This window comes from Saccostrea echinata, unplaced genomic scaffold (genome assembly GCF_033153115.1).
Source record: "Saccostrea echinata isolate AGI-Se365-2 ecotype Australia unplaced genomic scaffold, CSIRO_AGI_Sech_v1 ptg000002l, whole genome shotgun sequence".
NCBI classification, from domain to species: domain Eukaryota; kingdom Metazoa; phylum Mollusca; class Bivalvia; order Ostreida; family Ostreidae; genus Saccostrea; species Saccostrea echinata.
The window spans coordinates 30,000,346-30,012,457 of NW_026889751.1; the positions used below are offsets into that span (position 1 = coordinate 30,000,346).

Sequence of the window (12,112 nt, forward strand, 5' to 3'; positions counted from 1 at the left end):
GGTACTCGCTGATTTCTTCTACGAAGGATTGTGAACCATCTCTAACAATCCTGATGCATTTGTAAAACATTCTCAGTTATAACTTATCCTATTGGATCTACATCAACTTAAGTACTAAGTTCATCCGTCTTTTTCTAACTGTACAGACAACAATGAAATTGTTCAATGCAGACACAAACTTGTAAGTCAAATGAGGCAATCACAAGATGCTACCCCTTACAATTTTCTGCCTTGTGCGATGTGATAATAAAAACAAGATATAACAACTGAAGAGACATCCACGTCTTTATTGAAATTTTCTTAAAATAAATTTAACCCCAAACACTCTCCTTTTCAAGTGAATCAATTGTTAAGCTCATATGAACACTAAAATTGTTGCCATCTTGTCAAATTGAAGTTGCATTTTACATAAACTGAATTTCTCTGTACATGTATTCATCTGCGTCCTGAAATTCTCACTGTCAATCCACCAGAGTTTCCAGGATTTGGGTTCCGAGGCTGACTCTGCTGACTGGGCATTCTGGGAGGAGCAGGTGCCCCTGACATTGGAATTCTGGGAGTTAACACTGGTTGTTGTGGATACTGTTGGGGAGCGGGAGGCTGGGCTGGAGGGTTATAACTCATATTTTGCTGATAAGCTCCGGTCTGGGGTGGAGGTTGCTGGGGCTGATTGTTATACTGATAGGGTGGGGGCTGGTAGTTTGGGGGGTAGGACCCTGGGGGATAATTCTGAGGATTTGTAATTGGGACGCTGTACGACTGTGCAGGTGCTGTGGTGGCTGGAGCTGGAGGGGGATAAGCCCCATGTGGGGGTACCGTGTACGAGGTTCCCGTTCCAGTTGGGGGTGGCTGATTGTAGGGGGCAGAGGCTGGTGGGGCATATACTGAAGGCTGGGAGTACTGAGTGGGGGGATACTGGCTAGCTGGGGGTGGAAACTGACCCCCTGGGGCAGGTGGTGGAGCTACAGAACTCTGTGGTGGAGGATAGCTCTCGGGGACTGGGGCTGATTTTGCTGCCCCTCCTCCCCCACCCATTAGATTCTGTATAGATTTACTCCCTTCCTGAGACATGAAAGATGATGAGTACATATGAGAGGACATGTATGGGTTATAGGTAGAAAACTCGAGCTTTGAGTTGGGTGGGGCCCCTGAAAGAGGGGGCTGGGGTACACTGGTTGTGGGGGTCTTTGACACACTGTCAGATGATGGTGTGTGTTTAGATGAAGAGGAATGTTTTGTTGGGCGACTGTCTGATGATGATGAATGATGGGAGTCTTGTTTACGTTCCTTTTTTACTGCCTTCTCTGGTGGACCCTCCAATGGAAGGCTCTAAATAGAAATGAAGACACAATCAAATATCACTGTCAAAAAAAATGTATAAAAGAAAATGCTACAATAAATCAACATTTCATTTTATTTTGCAGGTATTAAAAATATTAATGTACAATACTTAGCCATCCAGCATTTGACTACAACTTTAGTGATTGAGTAAATCATTTGGAAGAAAGGATACTAAATTTGGAACATGATACTTTTTTATTTCTTATGGTATGGGTAAATGTGATGTAACTTACAGTGCTGCTGCGTTTGTTTGGAGGAGGTGGTGGTGGGGTGTCCCTCACTTCACTCTTTTTGACTGGTGTTGTAGGAGGAGAATCCTCACGGAGCTGTGACTGAGGGTTGGAGGAGTACAGATCTAGGACACCATGACAGATATCTACAGGAAAAATCAGAAAGCTACAGAGATATCTACAGAAAACAGGACAACTATAGTACAGACACAGAACAGATATCAAACAGAAAGTTACTGAAACAGATATCCAGTCTTCAATACCAAATGTTTATTACTAGTGAAAATGCAAAAAACTGGGAGTTGGGGACATGAAATCCTGGGGTAAATTTTTTTTCTTATACAGTTGAACTTTGGTATCTCAAACATCGATATTCTCAAATACCATGGATCTTTCAAAGTGAGTTAGGAATCTTGGCCACTTTTTCTTACGTATTTTACTCTCAATACTGTACATGTACATAAATTGGAGTATTCAAAATTTAGCACAATCACTGGGTATGGAGTTGTTGGCGTAATCAGCGCTACACATGTCCTTGCTGTGAATTGTATATATATATATATGATTTCTCAGGGGTATTCATAAATTAACACATCTTTGTCTGGGCCAAAGCCGCTAAAATATGAAGCCTGCTTTTTTAAATACACATACAGATCTCAAACTCTCAGAAATCTCGAAATTTTTTCTCTGTAACAATCAAATTCAGATAAAGAAGTTGGATTGTTGTTTGATAACTTATTTTTGAATTTTAACCTTTATCCCCTTCCCTCCCCTTCCTCTAAATCTAAATTTTGAGAGTTATCTCCCAGTACATAATTTTTACAAGATGACTGAATTTCGAATCCCACACATAATGTGCATTAATCTCTAACCTTCCATGAGGTCCACAGTGATATCTTCCACTAGGAACTCCCACCACTTGGTCCGTGTCCCTGGGACACGCCCATGCCAGTCCTGGATGTCAAACTTTGTCAGGCGTGTTGCCAAGTACATTAAGGAGACACTGATAATCTCAGCCTCCCACAGCAAACATAAACATGTACACAGACTGAAAGTATGAAAGAGACATTATGTTAGGCTTTGATGGTATATACAAACATGAACATCAACTGGAAGTAGATAATTATTATGATTTATACATAACTTATCTTTGGCTCCCAAAACAAAATACAGTCAAACCTCTTATCTTGAACTCGATGGGGCCAAGAATAAACTTCGAAATATGTGAGGATCCGAGATATCGAGGGTTAAATACTTAAAGAATAAGTGGTTGGGACTTCCAAATCACTTTGACATATATATGGTATTTGAGATATCAGTGTTCAAGATGCCGAAGTTCAACCGTACAGTGTCAAAACTGTAGGTAGAGAAATTGATAATGGATGAAAACATATACAGTTGAACTTCTGTATCTCGAACATCAATATCTCAAATACTATGAATATGTCAAAGTGAGTTGGATGTCCCATTCACTTTTTATTGCACCTGAGCCAAAGGTTCAAGTGATTCAAGTTAAAACGACCTTTTGGAGAGTGTAAAAACCACAGTATAAGATCAAAATTTTCATGTAAATAGAGAAAGGAAAAAAAATTCATTTATTTTTTTTACTGAACAGGGCCAGTATAACAGTTGATCATTGTGACCCATTGGCCTCTCATTTCTATTTTGAACCTCTGTTTATCTCAAAATTTTTCCAATCAAGATTGAGATAGTAGGGTTTGACTTTACATGTAATAATCTTAGATTTAAGCTTTGAATTAAGTTATTTTTACTACGCTATACTGCTAACTCATAATCAGCTACACCAGCCTGATTTACCTGTCATTGATAAATGTCCAAGCCATCTGCACCAATTTTTGTATCTTTTCTTTATCCCCTGAAAAAAAGAAGCAAATGAACAATGAATGAAATGAAATAGATACAAGAGATCAATGAAGCTTAGTGTTCACCTAAACCGAACTGCTTTACTTTACAAGGAATAGCCAATCAAGCTATTATACAAGCATAAATAATATGCACTATATAACAAAATCGATTGAGATCATGGCAATTGTCTTACTTTTAAGCCAGAGGAAGCAGTTTCTTGGCATATACCGGTACATACATATTTAAATTTTTTTTCTTGCTACAACACTAAATAAGTAATGGGCATGATTTCAAGAATTTATTATTAAAATGTATGATGATGCTTACATTGTACATAATTTTTCAAAATAAGGTTGTTTTTTTTTCATTGAAATGACACAAACAAAAATAACTTAAATATAAGCACACCATCATTAATCTTTTTAGCTATCGATGATATCTAACAATGTATAATGACTCCTTTACCTTTCAGTACTTTAGCAAACTTGAGCAGTATTGAGTAAGGATGCTCCACCTGAAGGTCAAACTTGATGGTCTGCAGTAAAATCCTCTCCATCGTCATTACTTCCTCCTGAAAAGACACATACATGACTATCTAGTGGTATCTTAGGCATAACATACATACAAATTTAATCATAATTATTAAACGAAATCATAATTATAGCACAACTTTGTATTTCCTTACGTTGTATAGTACAAATTCATATACAATTGTGCTAGCTATTACAAATTCAAAAGGTTTTCTCTGCCATAATCTTCACAAATGTGCACTGAAATTCTGTGTAATAAAACCACATCTCAAACATAAGGAAAGTAGAGATATTTTCTATCTACAAAATCTTGTTTTCAGAGACTATAAGAGAGTGGAGATGTGATTGTTCTGGTCGGTTTAGCTTTATATTGGATCCTCCATAAAATTTAATGCACTTCAAATGTAGTAGGTGTTTGATTGTATTTAACTTATTTTTGGATCCTCCCCCAACACAGTAAACATTTTGTCTACAGATGTAGGAGGATTTTGATTGTGTCTACTTACTTTTGGATCCTCCCCAACATATTAAACATTTGATGTCTACAGATGTAGGAGGATTTTCATTGTGTCTACTTACTTTTGGATCCTCCCCAACATATTAAACATTTGATGTCTACAGATGTAGGAGGATTTTCATTGTGTCTACTTACTTTTGGATCCTCCCCCAACATATTAAACATTTGATGTCTACAGATGTAGGAGGATTTTCATTGTGTCTACTTACTTTTGGATCCTCCCCCAACATTTTAAACATTTGATGTCTACAGATGTAGGAGGATTTTCATTGTGTCTACTTACTTTTGGATCCTCCCCAAACACAGTAAAAAGTTGTGGGGACAGCAGAGACTGACAGACTTTGATGATGTCTTTACATTTCTTAGGCGTCTCCTCCACCTTACCAGCCAGAAATAGACAGCAGGCAGCCGTGATCTGTACAGGATACAAAACAAAGAAATCTGACTCTGTGCCAACATTAAATCTGACTCTGTGCTGACACTAAATCCGACTCTGTGTTGATACTGACATTAAATTTGACATCAACCACTGTTTTCAAATCATAGATGTACAAAATTTACTTATTCAAAGCCAAGTTATACAATACATTAGGATTAGGTTTTTATGTGATTTAAATCTGTTTACTGGAACAACAGAACAAAAATTACATTGAAACTTGTGATTTCTTCAAATCTGCTCTGACATCAAGGATAACTATCAAATTCTAATAAAGTTTATTGTAGATAAGATCAAAGTATAAACACATTGTGAATGATTGAAATTGATTTTTAAAAAAAAACAATTTGTCCATTTAAATATTATTATGTTAAACATCAAGGGTGCATCAAGACAAAACTTACATAGCGATGAAACTCCTTGAATGAGTGAAACATGTAAAACCGATGGAAATAGACAACACCAGTGGCACATGTATCATATCTCCTGGTAGAAGTTGAGGAGTTCAAACTGAGTTTTACATGAAATTTAAATCTTGTATACATCAAATTTAAAAAAAATTATAATTGATATGTCCATGTAAACCACAATCTCTGTTCTACATTGGCTCAAAAATGCAAATATAATGGCATTACCCTGTACATATGTATGTTTAAACATGTCATCTATTAATTGAATTTGTCTAGAATAATCTGTCTAAAGACTGGGCCTCATGGGGTCCACAGGACAATATAATTCAATATCAGCCTGCAGTTAATTTATGTTTGTTTGATATTAACATGATAAAGGATACAGCCCCATTTTTGTCCCAGCATCAATGATAAACCTGGCCCCCTCCCTCCTGTAGCGAGCCTCTGTTGCGTGATCAAGCCCATCCTGTATGGAGGGTGTATTTCTGAGTTCTTTTTTCTCAAAGTACCAACAAGGCATCTGGAAAAAGATTTAAGTGCTGTAATAATGAAACTTTTAAAATGTTTTCTTCAAAAAAATAATAAACAAATCAATTGTTAAGTCTTTGGTTTTATCAGTGTTGCCTGTAATGAAAAGTATATATATATATATATGCATATACAGAGATTTGCAAATACATGAATTAAAGCTGACATGAACTCTTAAATATGTGATATTTTCATCCTTGTACGACTTATTTCATTCCCGTACTCCCTTTTCCGCCATATTTCTTTCAGATTTGCTCACTTATTTTACCGGCTATATAAACCCTGATGCCTTTTTTACACTTGAGTGATTTTCTAGCATGGCTGTCGACATGTACACATCTCCGATAGCAAAGTTTTGGAACACGCCATGAACCAAACGAAAACATGTAGGCCTGTACACATCTCCGATAAAGCAGTTTTGGAACATGCAAAATAAAAAAAATCTAACAATCTTACAAAAACTAGGAATTTTATTGAAAACTGGAAAGGAGTATATAAATTTTGAATAATTTAGATGCAATGCATAAAAATCAAAACGGAAAATGCATGTTTGATATACATATATAAAATATATGAACAATAAAGAAGAAAAGGCTACACATGCATTTTTTTCCAAATAACACTACTGTTGAGCTTTATGCATGTTACACGGTATAAGTACATACTATGCAACTTACGCATTCAAGTTATACAAGCATGCATGCCGAGAAAACGCGTCGAACGCTTTTAACTCATCTGCCTGAAATACTTCTATCGCTACAGGGATGTGCACATGTCGAAAGAATTATTTCCTATTTTCCTTTTATTGAAATATGCATCACAGAAGAAATAACTCCATTTGTAACTCAACGGTAAACACATTGTCACGAGCACTTGAACACACGTGGTCCCTGTCGATCAGCATTTTTGGTCAGGGAAAATATCGAAGGTGGAAATGACACTGGTATCTGCCTGATTAGACAATATATTCACGCATATAAAACGTTTCAGAAATCGAACTAACTGTTGTCGGTTCATGTAGTAAATATGTTCATGAATGTGGCTTCATTACATCAAATTTAATACATAAACGACATTCTCGTTACGGATCTTACATCTTTTAAAGAAAATGAAAGGGGGGGGGTGGTGGAATATGTAGAATATATTTTTCAATATATTTTAAACAAACGTCGGATCGTAGCATTGTTTTTGAAAGTAGGAGGGGGCAGGGGGCAGCCAGAGAAAATAATTTCAACTTACCTGAAAAAAAACTTGACAAGCAAAAAAAAAAAAAGGAAAATTGTTGGAACTCAAAAATCCTATTTCGTGGGGGGGGGGGGGGGGGGGGGGGGGGGGGATAGGTTCCAACTTAATTCTTTCAGTACCAAATTTTATTCATACACTAATACACTACTACAAAACCATTATTTGACTATTTGACTATTCTACAACAAAAATGGGGGAGGAGGGAACTGGTAAAAAAACCTTTGGAAAAAAGTGCCCCCCCCCCCCCCCCCCCGTTTCTACGTGCCTGTTACACACACGGGGCAATTTGTTTCTGAAGACAGATTATTTTCAAATCAGGGTCCTTTTATGCTTCTCAAATTATAAGCACGATTGATACAATAACCAACAAGCACAGACATAATTATATGTTAATAAAATATCTACAGTATACTGAAGGTAAGTATTACACTATTAATATATATGAAAGTAATATTGATAATTGAAATAGTTCTACCTTGTACCAAAATGTAAAGTGGGGAGATTCAACAATCCTCGCATTGCAAAAGATATCACGAGGCGATGCAAAAGCACTAATGATTACATTACCTAAGTTTTTTTCACAATTACACATATTTACACGTTCTAGATATTTAAAGAATTTTGTAATGTGACTGAATGATTAAAATATGGTTGCGTGTACGTGTATTTTTTCTTTAAATATTATATAATTAATAGTCAAAGTTTATAGGAAAGGAAAACAACGTGCCCCTGAGAGTGATCCACACTGCCCTCGAAAAAAATCCTTGATCTGCCCTTATGAAGACTATATATAGCATTTCCCATGATTTTTACTACATCGGATTTTATGTGCATTATTACTCTTACATGCATGGATGCTTATACATGAGAGAGAAAGAGAGAGAGAGAGGGGGGGGGTATACATGTACTTGTATGGAAAATGCCAGTGGAATTTCTCCAATCTGGAAAGCCTTCCTATACATGCATATAAAACAGGCACGTAGCACCATTTCTCAAAATGTGTGTTTGTGAGGGGGAGTGGGGGGGGGGGGGTTAAAATGATTGACAAACAAAAGAAAACTTTAGGCACTTAAAAATTGGGGGAAGGGAAGAAGGAAAACAGGCATTTAAAAAATCCGTAGTCAGGAGAGGGACAGTTTCCATTCATACCATCATTTTCGGCAGAAAAATATTTGAGTACAATGTACAATTATGTTGGATGGGGGGGGGGGGGGGATGTAGCCAGTCTTAAAATAAAAAAAAAATTCTTGCAAAATCAACAGTAAAGACAGACCTGTAGAACGTGGTGGTGGATGCCCCCTCCCACTTTTTCCGTTTTATTATTTAGTATGAAATACACACTCAAAGACTGATCCCCTCCACTTTTTGTTGCACCATAGTCAAATCGTGAAAAAGCCCCCCCCCTCCCCCCCCCCAATCACCGCCACAAAACAGGATTTTTGATATTTTTGTAAATTTTATTTTATTTTTACTTATTTCTTTATCATTATTTATAATAATTTTTGTTATTAATTTATTTTTTCAAAGATTTTTCAGGTAAAGTGTCAATTATTTCTTAGATGCTACGTGCCTGAAAGACACTCTGAGAAAAGGGGGTAACCCCCACCCCCACCCCCACCCCTGCTCTACGTGTGTGTATATTTGTTAATTTGTGTTCAGGTTAAATGCTTTCGTGTCGTGTTCTAAATCATTTTCTTACACCAAATTACTCAGTTTAGTTTTAGATAATCAGCAATCAGACTTTTTTTTAAAATGATTTCTTATTTTTTACCCAGTCGCACAAATACTAATTCCCTTTTTCACTTTTGATATTTTCCCTGACCAAAATCTGATCAGCACGGACTAAGTGCATTTGAGTGCTAGGCTGTACGATGACATGACAACGTGTTTACTGTTTTTTGTGGTGCATATTTCAATAAATGGAATACAAGGTGTAAATCACTCGGCATGTGCACATCTTCGAACGGGTACAGTGGTCTATTTCCAGGTATGAATAAGTTTACAGCGTTCGACGTGTTCTCTCGATATGCATCGATTGTATTTGAATGCATATTGACATGCATAGCAAATACGCTAGTTGTTTGTTCCATTCTTACGAAAGATTATTGCAAATTGTTTGTACGAGTTTTACTGTGTATTATTTCAAGTTTATTGTGCACATATTGGTATGCTTTAAAAAACACGCGCAACTATGTTTTTTTTCTTCCAAAATTGCACTTATATTATTCAAAACGATAATTATTCATAATTATCGTTATGACTGTTTTTATCTGTTCTGGTTTTAAAAATGTTTTCATCAATTCATGTGTTCCCTTATACTTCACTATCGGAGATGTGCCAAACCAAAAATTCACTCAAGTGTAATGAGGGCACTGGGGTATATATTGTTACCATAAGACAAGGTATCTGAAAGAAATATGGCGGAATATTTGGTATGAAACAAGTCGTACATTGATGCAAATGTTGCGTTTTTAAGAATTCATGTCAGCTTTAAGGTCCATTATTCTGCACCCTGAGAGGCAAAAGAAATCCTTCTATAAAAAAAAAAAATGTGGTATCTGTCAGGAATGACCAGGTTGGGCACACCCCACCAAATGGTCATTTATCCCCCGTTTGGTGGACAATCTCCCATATCAGAGACGACTTTTACTAACCAAATGGTGGACTTTTTTATTCTATTCCAAATTTTATTAAAATAAAGTAAAAGCGCATTTGCATATATAGGCATTGGGGAATTTTAGTGAACATATTCCTTGCACAATTAAAATAGTTTGGTTGATTTTCCATGTGCAATTTCTCCATAACTTCGTAAAAACGATACCCATAGTTGTCCCTAACAGCCGAACTTCTTGATCAATCGATCAAAAAAAATGTTCATTGTGTCTAGTAGGATAAAAATTCTATTTTATCCATTGGTTTAACTCTTGATTAGTTAACTTTCAATCGCTCTTTGGATCTTTGTCAATATTTATCTCTATAAAATAAACACGAGCTCCTCATTACTTAACTGGTATGGTGGGCACTTATTGCTATAAAGTTAATTTTTTTTAAGACTTGAACATAATATCTTTTTGTTATTTTTCTTTTAGGATGAAGTTCCATATTCCATGTGACCTTTTGTGGTTTAATATGTATATTACTGATGAATTTTGATATATTTGATAAATAATTTTTAATAAAAGATTTACAAAGTGACTTTTACAATTATACTTGTTTTTGTTCCAAGTACATCGTTTTAAAACAATAATTATATCATAATCTAACTTCATTTACTATTTTTATAAATAATAAAGCCATCACGTACAAAATAAAACGAAATAAAGGTGAAAATTTATTTTTCTTTTGATTTCCTAATTGAAAATTAACACAAATGTGCCTCCGTAGTTAAATCCGACTTTTGACCAGGTTAAAAAAAGATCATCGTTTTTATTGGTTTGCATTTTTGATTGGTTGCCCGAAATAGAAAGTTACGAACATGATTGACAGGTGCCGCATCGTTGGATAAGGAGGGAATTTTCGTTTTAAGTAAAAATTGAGAAACGTTGCAATTGTTTACGTACGTGACGTTTTTTGTAAAATTTTTGAACGACTCTGCGCAAAAAATTACACATTGAATTTCCGATTTTTTTCACTCAGAACACCGATAAATATCCAAATTTTATTTCACATGGTTTAAAATTATGCGCCATTTTACGCCATTCTATAGAATTGAACACAACCATTTTTCTGTCCCAAATGGTCAGTAAAAGTCGTCTCCGATAGGGGAGATTGTCCACCAAACGGGGGATAAATGACCATTTGGTGGGGTGTGCCCAACCTGATGACGCTCACCTCTACACAGGTGTCAAATATCCAGCCAAGTCGAATTTCAGCCGAGGTTACCCTTACAATAAGCATGATTTTTTTTTTTAAATATTAAAAAACATATGAGGGGGTATATTAGTGATTTCAATGGGCATTTGGGTGTTTTTAAAGGGCATTTCGGCGGCACGTCGATTTACCCAAATAGACACAAATGGAACCCAAATGGACCCAAATGGAAACAAATGGACCAAAATGGAAATCAAAATGGACCCAAATGGAAATCAAATGGACCCAAATGGAAATCAAAGGGAATATTAAATATATATTATCGTATTATCAAGTTGTTACTTATTTAAAATGATGAAAATAATGAACTTACAAATGGAGAATATTAATTATTCATCTCTAATATTGTATTTTAGAATACGAATTAATTTTCTTTAGTATTCTATATATCGGCAAAATTATTGGGGGGTGGGGGTGGGGGCACAGGCCCGGTCCCCCCCCCCCCCCTTTCCTACAGCCATGAAAACTATATAAACTTTAAAATGAAATACTTCAATTTTGTATTCAATGATATGCAAAAGTTATTACAAATAGAAAAAAGATTAATTCGTATTTTAAAATACAATATTAGAAATGAATAATTAATATTCTCCATTTGCAATTTCATAATTCTCATCATTTTAAATTAGTAACAAATTGAGAATACGATAATATATGTTTAATAATCCATTTGGGTCCATTTCATTTCCATTTGGGTCCATTTGAGTTTCCATTTGGGTCCATTTGGGTTCCATTTGGGTCCATTTGTGTCCATTTGGGTCCATTTGAGTTCCATTTGGGTAAATCGACGCACCCCATTTCGGTGATTCGTGTTACCCAGTACAGAGCATGAAGACCAATCTTTTTAGTATTTCAAAGTTTTATGGAAACTACAAATTATCAATAAACAATATGGTTGTGTATAAGTAAAATTTGATAGCGATATATTACCCTCAGAGCCTCTGAAACAGCCAAGTGTCGATAACTTTCCAAGACAGACTGACAGTGAAGACGAACCACTTCAACGGACGTGACACAATTGATGGTTGTCGTACAAACTTTCTGTGTCTTTTGGAACTTTACTTCGAATCAGAGATATGCTTCAACCTAAAAAAAATGTATATTATAAACTTATCTATATACATATATCATTTTAAAAA

At 35.6% G+C, this 12,112-nt stretch overlaps 1 protein-coding gene across 1 annotated transcript; it reads right to left on the reverse strand.

The window, feature by feature from the left end:
- Nucleotides 1-271: 271 nt before the first annotated feature.
- LOC133177150 (cyclin-K-like) lies at nucleotides 272-11,968 on the reverse strand. The gene is made up of 9 exons (XM_061312254.1): nucleotides 11,904-11,968; nucleotides 5,714-5,850; nucleotides 5,325-5,406; nucleotides 4,768-4,899; nucleotides 3,903-4,008; nucleotides 3,390-3,447; nucleotides 2,444-2,619; nucleotides 1,575-1,717; nucleotides 272-1,329 (listed from the first exon to the last, which is right to left on the reverse strand). The coding sequence occupies exons 2-9, from the start codon at nucleotides 5,848-5,850 to the stop codon at nucleotides 436-438; spliced, it is 1,728 nt and encodes a 575-aa protein (XP_061168238.1). The 5' UTR covers nucleotides 11,904-11,968; the 3' UTR covers nucleotides 272-435.
- Nucleotides 11,969-12,112: the final 144 nt, after the last annotated feature.

Excerpts from the sequence above, each read along its gene's own strand:
- LOC133177150 (XM_061312254.1), bottom strand. The coding sequence starts at position 5,850 with ATGCCTTGTTGGTACTTTGAGAAAAAAGAACTCAGAAATACACCCTCC. Across the intron at positions 2,620-3,389 it reads TGGACATTTATCAATGACAG|TCTGTGTACATGTTTATGTT; the intron begins GTAAATCAGGCT and ends TCATACTTTCAG. Across the intron at positions 1,718-2,443 it reads CACTGTGGACCTCATGGAAG|ATATCTGTCATGGTGTCCTA; the intron begins GTTAGAGATTAA and ends TTTTTCCTGTAG.